General features: G+C 37.5%; 1 protein-coding gene across 5 annotated transcripts in view; it reads left to right on the top strand.

Annotated features, from left to right (window-relative positions):
• The window catches only part of LOC133521915 (caskin-2), a 439796-nt gene that overhangs the window by 245337 nt on the left and 174331 nt on the right, over positions 1-20128 (top strand). The window contains exon 1 of one of the 5 annotated variants that reach the window (XM_061857039.1): positions 2365-2719. The exons of 1 other annotated variant lie outside the window; for it this stretch is intronic. Coding sequence is in view for 2 of the 4 variants with exons in the window: in XM_061857041.1 (XP_061713025.1) it covers positions 2686-2719 (34 nt within the window). In the remaining 2 variants the exon portion in view is untranslated. Of the gene's footprint in view, positions 1-2364; positions 2720-3061; positions 3099-20128 lie in introns of those variants that run through there. 3 more of the 5 variants (XM_061857038.1, XM_061857041.1, XM_061857042.1) reach the window with 3 other exon arrangements.

Raw genomic sequence — 20128 nt, 5'->3', positions numbered from 1 at the left:
ATAAATATATTTTTATTTAACTAAATTTAAACGTTTTCATTCGTTTTATGCTCTGTTCAAGTTCATACCTCTCATCCGTCGCCTTTTCCTCATCTAAACCGCACAGTGCGTGCTGTATTTAGGCGTTTTTTTTATTTGACCGGATCCGGTCCGGATCCGGTGATTTTTACCGGATCCGGTAGCTCCTGAAAAGTGCCGGATCCGGCCGGATTACCGGATCCGCCGGACCGGATTGCAATCCCTATAGCCCTTGCACTCGCAGCAGTGCATCGACCGAGCTACCGGTTTTGTTGACTAATTAAACACGCTGATGCGACTTTTGGGAATAAATGAACGCCATCGAACACCAATAGCAGCTTGGGAAATTAAACAATAATCTTCTTCTTCCTAGGGCCTATTGCCGTGGCATGATGAGTGGCGTAGTATGAGCCGTGGCTCATGGGAGGCACATTAGCGTACCTATGCACAAGTTTTTAAGAAAGCAACTGCCATCTGACCTTCCAACTCAGACGGAAAACTCGGCTTGCTGGGGCTAAAAATAATTTGAATGCTAATGGTGTACAGAAAGATGTAGCGTCAAATGTGTACCCAGGCAAGGTAGACCTGATGCAGATCAAAATTAAAGAAATGCAGGAAAACGAATAGAAGCAGCTTTTGAGCAGTGTGTCCCAGCAGTAGGCGTCTTTAAGGTAATATGGTGATGATGATAAATGGAAAAGAGTTGATAGCTAATGTAGGATCACTGCCACAGTAAATCATGAAGATGTATTACAAGCGTTATAAGTTATAACCGTATTTTTTTCTTTACAGGTAAGTTATATGGAAGAATGGGTGATTAAAGATCGGTAAGGATGAAGACTAGCTAAATCAAGGAGTTGGTTAAGTTAACGTGAACCGGGTAACAGACCAGTTGGGCACCTAGAATCGGCTACTCAATATTAGGACAGTAGCCCTGGTAAAAAATGGAATTTCTGTATTGACATCTGTATTAACTAAATATGCTAGCACAGCGAAGCGCGCAAATATATCTGCCAATGATTTGTGGGACTAACGCTTCTGCAATATCTAATATACATAAATAATTTGTTTCTTTTTCTCTCCCAAATGAAAGTGAAAAAAAACCTGCTCAATCAATTGAAAAAATTCTCGGTCACAGTTGCACCGTAACCGGACATGAGTATCTCAAGTTTCTACATAATTATGTCAGAAATAATAAAAGCAACTGGAGATCAACTGGATTCTCACCCCGGCTATAATTTGATAATAATAGTAACAATAACCGGTTGACCTTGCGGTCCGACCTTCCCAGAACCGTCACAAAACAACCAGAATCTAAGAATTGAGGGTTTCGGGCAGTTTGACTTAATACCCGATTAGTCGGAAGATTTTGGGGCCTACGAAACATTTGGATGAATGATACATACCTAATGACTAAAGTCTTGGATTTGGATAGCACCTGATTTTCTAAAGGCAAAAAAAGTCTAAAAATTATCGTCTTAGTTATGACTTATGAGTAACTAACCTAGCAAAGACGATGTTTTTTTTATTTCAGCAGCATGAGTATTAATTTCAAACCGTCTTTAATCGTAATTAATCGTTTCTTAGAACTGCAGATGCAGACTGAACACAAAATTGATTATGTTAAGCCTAAACAATACTTGAAGTACAAATTGATAGGTTCTACATATAAATAAATAAAAAATATCCCTTGCCTTCGTACTCTCGTAGGTAAAGAAAAAATATTTTTTCTCTTGTTATAATTCGTAAATGGTCCCTTCAGGTCCTCTCGCCTTCAATTCACCTCCACAATCTCTGGATGAGAAATGGATAAATTTTAATTCGTTCCGATGAAGTATTTCGCCCGCCAGGTTTCACACTCGCTCTGAATACAGATGTGCGGTTGTTAAATTAATTAACTAATTTTTGCAGCGAATTTTGCATTTCCAAATGGAAACTTTCTGTTTAACAAGAGGTTTTTTGACGTGCTTAATTGGTTGCTTAATTCAATTTTGATACGATAATTACCTCTATAAAACTTGTGTGAATTCATTTTGGGCTTTAACAACGTTCATCATTTTCATCAAGGTGTTCTAGCTATACACGATTGTTTAAATAAAAGAAGTTTCGTTCGATAGATTGTCATTTATAAGCGACAACTACTAGGAACTGGGCATGTTGATAAACAGTTGTCGCAGTAAGCACCTATTGACGGTGGCGACGTGCAGAATGTCGCAACTTTATCGATGCACTCGTCGTCGAGTGTGCAGATAACGGCACCGCGTAAATAAACTACAATCGTGGGTTATTACATTATCGAGCGGCAGATCGCGGCCCACGCGAGCCCTGTCAAAGAAGAAAAAAACTACGAGAAACGCACAAAGGTCCGGAGCAGTCGCGGGACTTGTTGGGTGCGATGTTCTGGCGGGAAGAGCAAGGGGGAACGGCTACCGCGCGACTCGCGTCGCTTGCACTCCGCGCTCAGTTTCTCACCCGCGCTCGTTGTGAACGCACGCGCGCTCCGCTCAGTGAACGAAACGTGTATCCAATTTAAACTTGTGACAAAACTTAGTGCACGGACGTGAGTCTTAAGTGGATCTCAGTGCAGTGTCAGTGACGTTCCATTATGAATGTGTGCTTTATGTGCTGAAACTAATTACCCTCGTGAGTTTCTGGAAACTTAAGCCGATGGTCCTCTTGAATAGTAACATGAAAATAAATGGTAAAGTCCTATAAGTTTATGCATGATGTGCGTGTTCTATGTTGGTATGCTGGATTAGGATCTGATTGGTTTGCACGACGCACGGATCATTCGAGGTTTGCACATCACGGGAGAAGAGGCTTAAAAACATGTTTAAATGAATACGGACCACCGAGACAGCCAAAACAATGGCAGACCTTGGTCACACACAGACGACATTGACTCTCCGAATGTAAATTTGAGTTAGCATGAACATAATGGTGTGTTTAGAAGTGGATGTGTTATGAATAAAGGCTTGTGTGTGTGACCCTGTCGCGCCTACGGGACTTGTGGGTGGACGGCATAGCTCCACCGCCTAGCGCAGCAGTGGGTGTTTGAATGGAGCCAGTTAATAATAATGGTGAGATTTAATCACCACCATGGAGGTTACACAACAAAGCAAGCATGCCTGTTGTTCAATCGTAGAAAACTTTGGAAATAATCGTTTCTGATAAACTAACACAGTTAACCTTGAACGCGCTTGTAGCATAGCATAGGCGTCTTTACTAATCCTTGACTCGGGTCTGCCAAACATGATGGCTACCTAATTACTTTACGATCACAATACTGATATTAGCTTTGTTTGACACTTATCTTTGCTCCGATCTTGATTGCCAAACTATTCAAACTAACTCTGATAGACAACAAATATCATTTGATATTGGTATTCCTTAAATGTAACATGAGAATTGTGTTAAACGTTAGCACATGTACAAATAATTAATGTCTTGCTAAAAGCCTCTGAAGAGGCTGAATCCCTACAAGTTCGAGTGTAACTAAACAATTTGCACATGTTACGGAACAGACATCAGATGTCGACGGCCAAAAAACAGCTCCCCACATGTGCAGCCGAATTCGGGCGCATACGATGCGATGACACCATTAGGAGGCCGAACGTTTGGCCAAATGTCGATATTCGGTAGAAACTTGCTGCAATTTAAACAATTCTCGCTGACCTTCAGGCGTCGATAGTGTCTGAGAATAAAAATAAAATAATTGTTGATGTAGGTTCGGCTCAAGCGCGAGCAATATTTATACCAGCCACAAAATAACCAAATAGTGATAGAAAAGATAATAAACGTATGCCCACGCATCTGAAATAACAAATTCGACGGAGAGAATGAAATTTAATTAAAGATTGAATTACTCTATTATTATAGACGTATGATGAATGAGGGAAAAGAGAAAAAGTCGAAGGTTTCTCAAAACCTGCGCGGGCGGCACGTGGGACGCCAGATGCTCGCGCGCATCCACGATCCTTTATCTCGTGACTAACTGCAGCTGAGGATTAAGCCCCATTATGTTGCAGTTAAAGCGGAACAAAGCTTTCAAAAGTCCTTTCACAGGGGTGTGCAGTTTGCGTAAAGAATTCAATGGATCCTGAAGATGATTTTATTGGACTTATAAAGTATTTTGGCGACGCAATAATGCTCTCAATAAAGATACTGTACATCATAAAGTTTTATAGATAAACTGCAGCAAGCAAAACGTTTAGGAAGTGAAAGCGGCTCCAGGAAAACAGAAATCTTTTAGAGAAATGAGATCAGGTTATCTGCAGCCTCATCCAAAATGACAGCCATAAACTACAGCAGAATTTGCGCAAATGGCCGTCTAGATCCCAAAGGGGTCAAGTCCGGCTCGAGGAGTTTTTCCACCGATTATGATCGAGTATCTACGGTCACTGCCTTGTACGGCAGCCTGCGCCGGAGTCGCTCTATTGACAACTGTGGGATCGACGGCGGCCCGATAAGATCTACTCTCTAGGTGTTTTCATAATTTCTCTATCCCTATTCGATGTAATTGAGCGCATAATGTGAGAAAATCGTTTTGGAATTTGTTTGCTATGAATGAATGGGCCGAGATATGAAATCAATTGAATGTCAATATAGCTACGGGTTTTTAGATCAGGGTGCTGACGATTGTACTTATAATAAGTCACACCAAGATTAAATCGTGGATGATAAGAATCTTTCGAAATATTGTAATTTTTCTGGACAGTTAAAGTTGCTAAACAGGCTGTGAATTTTAATTAAGAACCACCTACGTGGCACAAATGTATTCCAGTAAATGGAATCAGAACAATACCTACTTCTCTGGGAACAGCTAACATTTGCAGTAAACCGGCGTAGCAAACACATTGTAAACTCCAACAAACAGTCCTTAGCGACACGTGTAGCGAGTTTGAGTAATCGGCAAGAATGCTTTATGAATATTAATTCCGCTGAGCGCGAGGAAAATCAAACCAGGTGCAACAATACTGCTGAGTTACATCTGTTTCAACTGTTAACCTCACTTGTTATAACTTTGTATGCAACGTTATTTGTATTGTACCTAACTATTTTCCAGTTTTCTACATCAAGATTATTCTAGACGTTATACCGGCAGAAAAAAAACGAAGAATTTGGTAACAATATTAAGCAACTAACCAATTTAGCTGGTAACTACTGAACCTCTACTGTATTAGTTGCAGTGGTTGAGGTAATTAATGTATATTATAAAGAGGCTCATGGACTGAGCCATCGTCCTTATGAGGTGCTTCTAGGTAGAACCATTATCTGTGTTTGCGTGGTATCAAAGTCCTAGGAAACCGGTATTGATTATAAATTATCTGACAATGACATCACGTAGGCTAATGTTATTAACATTGTAATATGCATGTGTGAATCATAATAAAAAATGGATCTATGTAAATTCAAATAGAAACCACATAACTTTTACAAAATCTTGTGTAGGCAGGTATAGATTATCCTTCATTTTATAAATTATATAAATTGTATGCATAATCAGAGACTTTTTTTATTACAGCGAGGATGTAGAATTAAGTTTTTAACCCTCTTTTTAAGTATTATAAATTATACACTAGGAAGAAAAATTAACGCGAATCCGTGTAATTGAAGCGCACGTACCACACCACCTGTCGGGCAGCTGCCAAGGGTTATACTCCAAAAGCATTCCGCGCATCGGCGATTGTAACGCTCAGGTGGACCACTATAAGCGCGCTCTCCCGTTATATATAGTTATTACGGGTCTGATGTTACACTGGATATCCCGATAACTTGAATAGTCCACGCTCGCGGTACTTATGGGAATGGGTTTACAACAGGCGTTCAAAATCGGTCCGATAACTCCCCCAAAACCATACAAGGACGCAGATGTTTTTGAACGTGAATTTCGATCCAGGTGTATCTGATGCATATCTTTTAACATTTAATTGTATGTTACAGTCAACAATCTTGAATGATGTAATTGTACTTTAGTCATGTTTGTTTTAAATTGTGTCATGTTTACTACCGGTGCAACAGTTTAAACTGTCTCAGACATAGTTGCTGAATTACTATAATTTATGTATCAAGATTCGTACTTGTTTGCAGTTATATCGCATTTCCTCTTTACATAATTGCAAGTTTACAGTTAGATTCAGCGAAATAATAATTTTATAAACAGGAAACTAAATTCAGGCTAAGAACCTAATATCTGACCTGGTTTAACGCGATTAATTGACAAAGAACTCTCCATTAGGACGCCTGGCAGAATTTTCGTTCTAAATTTATTTGCTCGAGGAATCTTGACGAATTCACTTATTACGTCTAAATTAATTCCTTAAAACGTTACCGGAGACCTTTCAGTGTCCGGAACGAGGCCGTTTCTAATATAATTTGTCTCATCCCACTTCTTATCTTTCATTTTCCTCTCGAGTAATTATATTTACCAAAATCTCTATGCTCGTCTCGTCTATTGCTATCCGTGTAGTAGTATATATGTTTGTTTTCGTTGATTTCTTTTTTGTTTCCGTAACTAGATCCAAATTAGTTTCCTCCCTTAAATTTGGTTGACCTGTCTATTACTTGCCTCATAAGTCGGCCTAATGTATCCAATAGTGCTCCATCACAGGCAGAACGGCTGCAGAGGAAATAGGACTGAAAATAAATCGCCCTTACACGGCAGACTGAAATAGACTGGCGTTCTGTGCTTCAATTTCTTTGCTATTACCATATCCTGTGCCGGAGTGCTTCCGTTGCTATCGAATGTACTTCCAAGTGAACTTCCAAGTAATGATGGTTTTATTTACTTCCTTTGGTAAATACTTTAATAAAGAAGTATTTGTTTGTATTTATGATTCATCGGTCATGAATAATATTTGTTCGCATAATTTTGTGTAATGATTTTTTTCAAAAAAATCTTATTTACATAGAAACATCAATAAAATAGAGCAAATGCTGGGGCAGTTTGGGTTTACCAAGAGATGTGTGAAGAAGAAGAGGAAACCTATCCGTGGTAAAAAAAGTTAAAAAGAATGTACAATTCTACTGTTCAAGAAGACGAATTGAGTAATTTCCGGATAGATAATGCCTTTACGGTGGCCGAACCCTATTAGAGGATAGTAATAGGGTAATTTATAACATTAATCAATATTCAGACACAAAATAATGCCTTTATTTATACCAGAGCGTTAATTAAAACTCACATTACCGCAGTTACACCCGGTTAATTTGCCGTGGGTAATTTACTTCGCGCCGTATCGTTACAGCATTGCTATTATATCGCATGACTTGTACTTCCATGTAGAGGGACGGTGACATGTCGTTAATCACTCCCATTCTTTGGAAGAATTTTGATTTTCAATCTGAATGGGAATAGGGATTCACAACGACGAATGACAGTTAATTAAAAGTTTCTGATAGCTGTGAGTTGATTTGATCGAGTCAATGGTGACCTGCTAACCGTGGCTTTAGTAGAGAGACTCGGAGACATGGTATACTTATCCGTAGCACTGATGCATTCAAATGTACCTTACCTTCTTGAAACGTGGTGCGAATATTTTTGCACCGAGAGTGTTTCAAGTAGGTGAATGTTCAGCCGCTTACAGCAGAGGGATTTACTGTCATACTCAAGTTAATGGCTAAAACGGCCAACATCAAATGTTTTTTGTTTAAAAAAAGACCATAGATTTACATTGGGATTAAAACAATTAAACTATATTACTCTATATTACTCCTTCTGTTTCATTATAAATTGTAAAATTCAAATTACTGAGATATAACCCCTCTAATAATAAAGACCGATTGTTATAACAGAATCTTTGAACGATACTATCAATATCCGGGTCATATTTTAAATTTCCAAAACTTTCTCACAGCTTCGCGCCGTTTTTGTTATCCTGTTTGTCCGGAATAAATTAGTTTCAGGATTGAGTCGAGTCACAGCTGTGACTTTTTTAATTTCCTCTATTTGTTTACTTTGTTGGGGTGAGTTAAAAAGTTTTTAGGGTCGTTAACATTTTTATTTTTTGGACAAATCGCTTGAGCGTGGTGTTTGTTATATTCTTAAGCCCATAATTCACTGGTTGAAGTAATAAAAAGGTCATCTTTATCAATTATATCGCAGTTTGCTTTTAGGAAATTCTCCCAAGCTACAAAACAATAAATTGCTTTTATTTATTTTAGACTTTATTGCACAAATACAAGTAAAACGTACAATAGGCGGACTTAATGCTTTTAGACACAAATAAATATTATAATCTCTTTTTTACATCAAAGTTTACGTTTAATCCTTCTTCTAAATAGACATTCACTCGAGGCTATGTTCCCTACAAATTATCAATACAGACAGTGGTATCTAAATCTTGGGGATTCATCCGAGTCGCAGGTGGCCCTGCGATTAACGTCCTGGTCGTGTAACTCCCATTAGTTGCATTTTCATGGGACCACTAATATTTGACCTATAGATCCCTAACAACTGCGAGTAATGGCAAAGCAGAATAAACACTGGTTTCCTGCGATTACAACTAGACCGTGATCGGAATGACTGGTCTGGCATCTAGCCAGGCTTAAACAACTCTCTTAAGAGCTACGGTTTACTTGAACGATGCGGGATCTTATTAAAAGATTATACGAACTTGCTTGGACGGATGTAGTTTGCTTGATGTTGATGCGTGAGTTTAGTCTAATTTACAAATTAAACAAATAGGTAATTATGAAGTGAAGACAAGGACGAAACATTTGTAACGCTGTAAACATACCCCTTTGAACACACTTTGTATATATGTTAACTTGATCTTATACCTAGTTCTTTTTTGCTTCTTTAGCCGGAAGGTAACTAGGGTCAGGTCCCCTAATAAATCCTGACAAATTACAGCTACTGCAGCACTATCTACTGAAGTCCGATTTGTTGTTAGTGTTGTTACTGAAGAGCACATTATTCTTTTGACAAATCATAAGTTTGATTAAATATAACATGTTTTTATTCAATATTTGCAACGTCGCCGAAATTAATATGTTTTTTTTAAGTACTAAACTTTGTAAGTCACGATTTACACCGAGCAAACTTCCAAACTGTCTTCAACTTGACCAACAAGAATAACTCCGCGTAAACAATGTTCGCTAGAAAGTTTCCGACTTTTTTCTTTTCCCCTCATCATCGCTCGGTCCGATTAGTCAAGGTTCCCAGTTTGGTGCATGCCTTATCCGGGCTCTTTGTAATCTGAACACCATTTACGCCTCTGTCATCGCTATCTTTCTCGCTTTGATTTAATTGTACCCTTTGTTCTTGAAGCATATGTTTAACTGCATGTTTGGAAACTTTTTCTTCATTAGCTGTATCAGTGTCTGCTCTGTAATTAATATCTTCAATGTTTACGGGTCAGTAACCTGCATGGTATCTTGAATGTCAAGGTAAGTGTAATTGTGTTTTATACTTGCGTTGATTAATGATTTTCTTAATTTAAGTGTACTGTGTAAGGTCAATATTACTGCAATATTATCATTTGAATTTGAATTGATTCATTGAAATTGTACCTATTCATTTATTTGTTATAACGCAGACCAACTAGGTGAAACGGATTGGTTATTAATAAATCCTTAAAGATCTTATCACAATTTTAAATATGGCGAATTTGTATATTTTGGCACCAGGTGTCTTTGTAAGAACATGTATCGAGTTATGGTTGTTTGTTATTTTAATACACAATTTACGTTTAACTAATTAACCGGTGACTTCGCAGGAATTAAGTAATGCAACATAATATATCTTAACTTACAATTCTCACAAAAAGGTGTAGTGATGCGTATAATATAACATCTTAGCAGTAAAGTGACGTTGTAAATGTAAAATAAAAAACATTTCCTGAATTTCTTTTTAGTTTAAGTATCACGAACCTGAATTATTTTGAATGGCGTTTTGTTTGACTTAGTTATAATTCCAGCACGATTATACAAAACAGTCACATTTAATTACTTTCTCTCTTGTAAACTCGCATAGTCATTTAGACCATTAATACTAATGGGCTTAACCAATGTGAGTTTCTCTCACCCTTTAGCTCCGTCATTATATCTGTTAATCTCATAATCTCCGTCGTCAAAGTTGGCCACGGTAACAGTAAGCCCTTTGAGCTGTGGAACGTCAACAATGACTCCCTAATCGCCGTGAGTGAATTTACGTGTGACTCGCACATATTCATAATTATACATATCTCTATAGTTGGATTAGTATGTAGTCTAACTATAGACAGTCCATGATATCCCAGTCTCAAATAGTTTAGAAATTGGCATAGTATATCATCAACAAATTTAAGTTTTACCGATTCCAATTATTTAGGTTAGATTAGTGGTAATTATCTTCAATTTGGGTCGTTCTATCCCCAGAAACATGTATGTTTTATGGTAGCCTTTTAAAAACTAGAACTGTAAATGTCATAGTACAATAATGCTCATCGTTACGCAAAGTACGTAGGGCTATAATATATGTACATATATCTATGTTGAACCACTCGTACATCAACAAGGGGTCCCATTTTATATCCTACAATAATGTCAACGACTCAAGCGCTAACTAATGATCACCTACTATCGATCTGCCATGCGTTAGCGCATGTGACCTGACAACATGCCATCCCTTTTTATCTATTCCAGATAGAGAGAAATGGCTTTATACCTGACCGGTTTGCTGAAATATTCTACGAGATACTATCTACAAGGTGACATCGGAGACGATCACCTTTATCAATCACCTTTTCTATCGCTTTTATTGACTGCTACTTGTACTTATGCAGTGCTTTATTCTGGGTTACTGCTTTATTATAATGTTTATTATAGGCGTACTAGGGGTCTGAACTGATACAAATTGTTGTATTAGGCTACTCCGTTCTTAATACAATAGTTATGCGGCCCTCAATAAGGGATTCACATACTTTAACGAAATAACTTAATAGGTCTTACGCATATGTTTACGTGAATTTCATTAAGGAGTTAATTTAGTTTTCCTGCCGTTCTTCATCACTACTTCTTGTTTCTTGATCACGTCTCAAATATCATCCTGCACCTCTATTGACCTGTTTTCTCAACTAATTAAATAAACCGTTCAAAAATTCTGCAAACTAGAATTTAATTTATTAACGTTGTTATCTCTTAAACGACTACCGAAATCGATTTTAATAATTAACTGAGAGCTTTCGATCATTTCGCTTGTCAATAAAAATAATCTGGTTTACCCATTATAAATATTAACTTTTCGAAACTACGATACAAAAGAATGTGGTATATATCGTGGCAGGCGATCCATCAAACGATGTACTACGTCCACACTTAATTGATGACTTGTATACCTTATTGCAAAGAGTTAAGGTTCACCAAAGGTCAATTACGAGTGCTGCTGGTAAGTTGCCATCAGATATATCGGAGCGGCCGAGGTGCTCATAAATATATGAACACGCACTCTAACGCCTGGACAATAGAGGCGTGTTCAGATATTTGTGAGCACCTTGGCCGCTCCGATATATCTGAGGGCGACTGTACTAAGAGTACAGTTAATTCGGCTCGGATGTTTTTACAATGTCAACGGCCGAACGAGTGAAATACAGTGTGTCTTTAACCTTGGATCGAATGCGAAGATCGATCGATTGAACTTCAAACTGAACTAGTTTTTGTCTCTAATGATTTTTTTGTTATCGTATTTCGTACGTTCAACGTGAAGCACACAACATTCCTTCATCTTTATAAAGTAAATACTTAAAATTTTACTTTTGAACTTTATATATCAGATATAAGTATATTCTAATTCTAAATGACGGTAATTGTTGTGCAGACTCATGTACAGTTATGTGGTCTTCAGTTTAAGGTGTTCATTCTAACGGCACCCTGTAGCTTCACTCATACACATACACAACAATGAAAGCAAATAAAAATTATATTAATCACCGCGTATCACAATCGATTCTGTAAAGCGAAGTTTTTGCACGACTCGTTTTTGCATGATACGCAATTACGGGTACACACTTACGAATAGCTACACTTAACTAATTGAGGACTTTATTACGTTGCAATAAAGTTTAGGAATGGTCAGTTAATTGTCGTTGATAGTACAGACTATCTCTTAGCTAGAGTGTCATTACAATTGCTTACCAAGCTTGGGTAAATCTGAAGCTAAGATTAACCAGTAGAAGTGCGGTCTCCAATAACGTATAGTTATTTCTGTACCGCAGGTTATGTTACACTGGACTGGTTTCGGAATATATTGGATAGTCCAAGAATTTTATCGTTATTGGCATTCGGCTTTCTAATACGAGCTTTGTGATTTTGAAAGTACCTGTTTGATCGATGCATGGACTTGTCTGATTATCGGTTCAATAATTATGGTCATGTCACGCGTGGCTTTGGGGCGATTAGAAATATGCGGAGTCATGGCGAGAAGCAGTCTCGAAAAAGTTTCCTACAAAGAGAGGATCTGGATGTTTTTATTTTGTTAGATAAGTAGGTTGAGTTGAAAAAAGAATAGATATCGAACAAATATAAAAGCATTCAAATTAAATAAGGAGAGTCTATGGAGAGATCGGTTATGTTCAGTTGACGGGCTGCTGCTAGCAGCAATGTAGTTTGTGGTAGTAGAAAAAGTCGTTTCGACATTATATGGAATCTGCGAGTAAATTTTAAAAGAGTTTTATCATTGGTTCTCTAGACCCTAACCTACTCGAGATTCGAGAGACTTTAGCAAAACTTAACAGCCCGGTAGATGCCGTCAAATAATCGAAGTGCTCAAATTTAACAATTCTAGAGAGTTAAAAGAAAACAACACATACTAGGTGTCAGAAAAGAGCAGCGACATAGTTCGTCATCTTTAGCTGTCAAACTCCGGGGTTTAGACAGTAAATGAGCAAATTTTTCACATGTTAGACTATTATCTATCGATTACATATTTTGCATAGCGTCGGCCTGGTTATTTCTAAAAGTGAAGTGATCATGTCCCGTTACTGGACCGATAACCGGAGTAACAGTCGCTAACGACTGCTAACAAGCTCAGTCTTCGTCACTCAGACTTGCCACCTTCAGAATTACGTCACCGACCATTCCCGGTTTAACCGCAAACCTCAAAATAAACAATGTTGCTAATGCTCAGAATGTCTAACAAAACTGTTTAAAGGTTACTCGTACAAAATTAACAAACGCAGTTCCAGGGGGAAGGATCCGAACTACAACATTGATTACTAAAACACTGCGAGTAGGTTTTCCAAAACCGGGAAATAAGAACGTGACTCGTTAAAATCTCTACAAACTTTTATTCTCATACCTTTACCCCTCGAAAAAATAAAACAAACCTCCAGAGAACAAGAGAATGTTTAAATAACTGTCAAAGCCCGCGTTTTTGTCACAGGATCTCGTTAAAATTTGAGAGGAATGCACAAAAACTGACTTTCATTAAACATCTATCCGCGTCAAGATAAAACAAAGGCTCATCGTGCACTCGAAATGCAAATGGAGAGATTGCCGAAACTTCGCCATTCCGCTGCTCAATATGGACATCGCTCGAAAGCGGCCCCTTGTTCCACTCTACCTTATTCGCAAAATGTAAAACAATACTTTTATATTAAACTGACGTCAAAGGCCTCGATCTCCATACTCGTAGTACTGTTCTGTCGAGCACCGAGTAAGCAATAGCACTAGGACAAGTCTTTGGTACATTACAATACAGACCATATTGATTTAATCTAGCTTCACCTATCTATGCAAACGACCGTCAAAATAGTTAGCTTTTATATTCACAGTTGTTTTCTAACATCAACTGACGGATAGATATTTTCAAATCAATTAAGACTGACGCATTATGCCCTGGGGAAATTTAGGAGTATCACTGTCTCGCTTTCACTGCTTATGAATGACCTGGGGACCCTCCTCGCACCTCGTGACACGGGGCGCTACACAAATCGTTCCTCTTTCAACGCTTTCCCCGACTTGTTTCCGTGAAGTTTCATTTACAAGGCTCTCGTTAAAGTGTCAGCATCGCAACAATCAACGCGTCGACAAGGATGCCCAGGAATATTATTCCAGGCACTTAACACACCAGTAAAGTACGGTCCCAGCTCGCAAATAGTTTGTTACGGATCTTGAGATCACAGTTAAACTGGTTCACTTGAGCTTTAGAAATGTACATACCTACTACAAGGCCTGTAAGCGAATTTACATCCACAGTAAAATCAATGAAGCTTTCGCAACCGCCAATTGCTCTGTCAGTTGATTTTTCTTATTAACAATTTGCAATCGCCTCGATATGATCTGTTATTACTGTATTTTTATTGGATCGCCCGGGGATATGTGTAGCTTATTTTATTAATCACTTGCACTTTCTCCGGGGTCAGGTTATTGTGTGGTGGTCACCCTACAGGTAATTTGGCGCTATCAGTCGGGCAGGTTTCTCCGCGGCTGATGGATGGGTCGCGCTGCCCCTGTCTCGTTAGTAAGGCTCTCTGTTATTCTCGTTGGTTATTTGCAAGTTCATGTACGATCCAATGTAATGTGACCTCAAGTTCTGTAGCGACTTAACACAGTTCGAAAGCGATCTCATACTGGTTTATCTGAAAGATTTATTATCCCGATTGGAGCACCCGTGTGCTCAATCTTCGTAAGATTTTTTGTGTCCTGAACTTTCCTTTGTCTCTCGTAATTAACCTTTATCTATGTTTTAGTGTCCCTTCATTCGTGAACTTTGTAACTTAAGCCTGGTAATGTTCGTTCTCCCACATATGTCATCGTCGTCGGATGGCGTGCCTTTCGTAATTGCCGTATTACATGTCATTGCGATCACGCTACACAGTTTCATTCACAAGATTTTATCGTGACTACATGACTCGGATCTGTTTATTTTGTACAAATTAATGATTCAAAGCATTCGGTTTTTCTATTAGTGTCAATCAGTATGTTATTGTAATTGATGATGTGATGATATGATTTCTAAAAATGTTTGATTATATCATTGGTTAAATCGGTGTCGGAGTGTTTTTCGTTTTTTTATTTTATTTTTTATAGCACATTATTACACAAATTGACTAAGTCCCACAGTAAGCTCAATAAGGCTTGTGTTGAGGGTACTTAGACAACGATATATATTATATATAAATATTTATAAATACTTTATTATATTTATTAATACATAGAAAACACCCATGACTCAGGAACAAATATCCATGCTCATCACACGAATAAATGCCCTTACCAGGATTTGAACCCGGGACCATCGGCTTCATAGGCAGGGTCACTACTCACTAGGCCAGACCGGTCGTCTAATACAGACTATAGAGAAGAAGATTTTTTTTTCTGTGCAAGTTATCTTCAGTCAGATATTGCTGTTGTGTTACTTCCTATTATTATTTATCACATGTTGCTACAAGTACATTCCTTGCTATCTATAGTATAAATTAGTCCACAACAGGGTTAATAGTGCCACTAATATAAATGCTCTCATAACGATAACGGGAACATAACACTCCTTTGTTACTCGCCGGTGTATCACTTTCTTCTAATTTATCGTTATTATGCTTACATGCTCTTCTGAATGTAGTATGCAATAAATTGCGTATTCTTAATAAGTATTTTTATTAATTTAGAATTATTAACTTTTCCTTCTCATCATATGTCAGTTTCATTTTTATATCAATAATTAAATGTTTTGTTTTTCTTCATATTATCTACCTTCTCATTTATTTATAAGGAAATATATCCTTGTTTAATTCTTTATCGAAAGTGTTTGTTAATATCGTACTCAGGAAATCTAATCTACCTGATCGAACTATCAAACAATGAAATACGAACCGTGTAATCGCGCTGTTCATCCACTCTAAAACCGCCTTTATTCGCCTCAAATTACGAATCAAAATCGCACTTAACTGTGTGTCTATTGTAGTGTGGCTAATCTTCAAGTTGCTTACTCGAACGGAATTTATGCGTGGTGAGGGAAATTAGCAATTCTAAAATAAGCTGAGTCACTGTGCATCGTACAATAAAATTAATATTAACGATCGGACGATGCCGGTTTACGAGGCTTATATTTAATATGAGGCTTGTAAAGATGTAAAGTCAGACGGAACTTATTGATTACATTTGCTGACTGTACGTACAATTAATTAAGAAGAAAGTTATTAAAAGGTGATTAGCGGTAAATAGGTAAAGTGTTGGCGTTTGACATATTACTTTAGAAGTATGTTTTATGTCCAATCTCTGGTTAACATGTACTAGTTCGGTACCGTCTAAGGCAGGTTGGCTTTAAATTTTAAAATTAAATTAAAAAAAATTTAAAATAAATTGACGGGCTTTTGGATGTTTTACGAACAAAGGACCAATTTAGGTATATCTTAAAAAAATACAGTAAAGTGTATTAATTTCATGATATAGGTATACATTGTTCGTTTATTTGCATCGGCTAGTTATTTCTTACTTGAAATAACACCAAGATATAACGTGATATTAAATTATAATAACAGACGACAGTAAGAGTCGACTCGACGAATTTAGAGGCTATTCTAAGGTTAATCCTTTCAATTTCGCCAATTGATTTCTAGTCAATTGCTTGATCAGAGTCAAGCCCTAACAATGCGAGATACTAAGGTAAAAGGCCTTTTAATAATAAAATATATCGACGCCATGATATCGATTTAATAAGGCACGTTTCCCGACTCCCAAAGATATGTAATTTGGTCGTGCCCATATCGGGAGCATTGCGCAAGTAGCGCGGCATGCATCTACATCACTGTCGTAATACGAGTACGAGATGTGGGTGATGTTGGTGGCGAATTCATTGCATGAAACACGAAGACATTCATTTTTACAGATTAGTCCAAACATTTAGGAAAAAGAGGGGAATTGGTGTTTTTAAATCGGATTTTATCAAATTGGGAGTTGGTCGAATCCCCATTTTATTTTAAAACATATTTTAAAAATTCAGTTGATTTTATTTGTCCTTTTCTCTATACAAATATAGATACTTTATGATCTTTGTTAGCAACATTAAAAATAATCAACGATTGTTTTATATTTAAAATCTGTGGCACTACTGATATTTGTCCACTCTTCCTTTTTGACCATTGCATAAATGTAACGTGTTTTTTTTTGAACTTTAATTTGCTTTTTCTCCTATATTCAACATCTATTATATTGTACTGTCCACTTTTTCTAACTAACCATGGCTTCTCCAATCTTCATCATCTATTTATGATTATAACCTACCTCTATAAGTACGATACGAGTCATACCTCCAGCAGCCATCAAATCTTCAAAGATATATTTAAACCAAAATGGAAACTCATAAACAGCCACCGTTTCAGCTCAACTACTGGACTGATTTCGAAATTATCAGCCAAACCATCTCGAGTTATTTTGGCCATAAATTACCACTCAACAAAGCGGAAGAATAATGGGAAATATAATGTCCCGAGGAGGAGGGAAAGTGATAAATAATTATGAGTGTTGAAATATAGTGATAATTTTAGATCTTCTGAAGGGTTTGAAACTGCAGTGTGGAGGACTCATCCTTCAAGATTTATAATCTTATTCGGTATTTAATTTGAAGTTCTACAGATTACGAGTATTATTATAAAGTAGGGATGTTACGGAGGCGACTTTACCGAAGCCGGAGCCGGATGCGGAGTTTTAATTTTTTATTTAACGGAGTCGGATCCGGAGCCGGAGGCGAGTTAGGCGCCGCATCCGGATCCGGAGTCGGAGCCGGATCCGGAGGTTTACCGGAGGCGGAGTCGGAGACGAGTATTTTTTTAAGTGGAAGCTGACTTGATAAGGGCAAGTTTTAATGAAACTACACAAAAGAATCAAGCTTTGCTTTAATTATAATTAAATATCTATTTTAGACACACAAATATATATGTCAGCATAATGTAACGTATAAAAAAAGTAATGCATAATCATCATGCAGTACGTTAAACGAAAGTGAAAGCGAACATAAAAACAAATTAAGAATATCTTCTTAACTTTTAACTTAAATGTATATACATACACTTAAACTTAGATAGATTATTGATTAATCGCGCTAGTTTTAAATTTATAAAACAAAACATTTTTTTGCATTTCGCTATTAAATCTTTGATGCATTCATTAGACTCCAACGTATGTCGCGCGCAAAGTTGTAACTGATGGACAGTGCAGTTCACGTTTGGAATATCGGCTAACCTCAGTGCTCGTATCATATTTGAACCAGAATGGCGAACAAAACAGTGAATTTTCTCGTAAATAATGCCCCATTCTGTTAGCATGTTGTTAAATTTTACTTCTATCAGGTCGCCTGTGTGTCGGCCTACAAACGTATGGCATTTCCGGATTAGTTTTATTCTTTTAAACTCTTCGTCTATCCCGTGTGCTGTGAGGCTTAGTAACGACACATTAGATCTGGGTTCACTCCGTATATCTGTAGTGAAAGATATTTTATCGAACGTTTCAATTAATTCGCCGATTTTTCCTGCTAATTTCGGGTACATTTCTTCGCATATATATATGTCGTGAAATATTGCCGTCCTCGTAGCTGATAATTCGGCGCAAGGTAACTTACAAGCCGTTTAAATCCAATGCCTTCTACGAAGCTAAAATGAAGGTCCTGGAGGGCGATCATTTCGGAGATTAATTTGTCAACTTCCCTAGATTTAGTATGCGATGTTGGCCGTTTTAGATTTTTCGTAAACGCATCTTGTAGTTTTATTTGTTTTTCATCTCTTGAAGAGGCGTTGAACTTGAACCTGTGGATGAGGACTGTGCTTCCTTTTTTAAAAGTTCGCGTGCGCTGCGCCGCTGTCGCGGCTAATACAATACCTACAGTTCCGGTATAACTCCGGTAAAAATGTAACGGAGGCGGAGTCGGAGGCGGAGGTGTAAAATAAAAAAATAGCGAAGGCGGAGGCGGATCCGGAGGTGTGAAACCAAACGGAAGTTCCGTCTTAACGGATCCGGAGGCGAAGCTCCGTAACATCCCTATTATAAAGACTAAAGTTATACCTATTTGTTCAACGTGGTGACGTATCATGAGCCACCGCAACGCTTGGTATTCTTGGTACACATTCGCCATTGAATAAAAATGCAAAATAATATTTTATAGGTTTTTTTATATAAAATATTGGACTTACAAATTATGATGATGATTTCGAAATAGGCTTCCAAAACTGTAGCTTTAGGAATCAGGAATCACGCACGTGCTCTCATTCTTCTGATCCAAACTAGAAATATCCCCGGCCAATAACAATTCCCACTTAGCTTTTAACACCGTTGAGTGGCCATTTCATTATGCCTTTGCATTTCTAACGTGCTAAAACAGTCGTATAAACGCCAGTTTCTTCTGAACATACGTCGTTTGTTAGGCGTTTGTTCCTGGGTATGTTTGTTTGTACATGTCCTTCATATCGAGCTGTTTAGTCTAAAGTGCCACTGGAGACTGATTTTAGAACGTTAAGAGAGCGCATTAGTGTTTGAAATTATGAATAGTCGAGTGTTTGGTCGTTGGCTGTCGTAACGACATTTTGAACAACTCCGATCTCGGATATTATTCTCTTAAATTCCAGCTTACGAAACGTAATTCCAAAGTGGTCTTGGACATTTATTGACTAGCAGAGGAAGAGTTAGTCTTACCATCAAAATACTGTAAACCACAAGTTTTCTATAGGATAACAAACATATTGTCGTTCACTACAAGTTTCAAGACAATGCAAGTTGACATTTACAACATTACACTTCCGTTGCGTGTTTTCTGTACATGCGAGGCGTTTAATGTATTCAAAAAAGTTACATTTGACTTTATAACCATTTTTACGTGGACTTCAAAGCCCGACTTAAGGTATGTTTATGTCACGTCTGTCAGTTTTGTAACAGAAAGTGTGGTAAATGTCCGCTTACCGACCCTTAACTTTTAAGCATAGTTGAACAAGTAGATTAAGTTAGCTTAGTTACAAAAATATCACAGAAACTACAAAATACAGCTACAAAATCGTAAAGACAATGATCATAATTACAAGTAAACTTTTTGCTTCGTCTATGTTTACATACGTAATAGTAACAGCCGTTAGACTTTTAAGTCTATTTTAAGTGTTTTTTGAACTAATATTACGTCATTGAACTAATAACACATGCTCAGCTTTAC

This window comes from Cydia pomonella, chromosome 10 (genome assembly GCF_033807575.1).
Source record: "Cydia pomonella isolate Wapato2018A chromosome 10, ilCydPomo1, whole genome shotgun sequence".
Classification (NCBI taxonomy): domain Eukaryota; kingdom Metazoa; phylum Arthropoda; class Insecta; order Lepidoptera; family Tortricidae; genus Cydia; species Cydia pomonella.
Note: the sequence above shows the minus strand (reverse complement) of the source record. Positions and strands in the feature narration are given on the sequence as shown.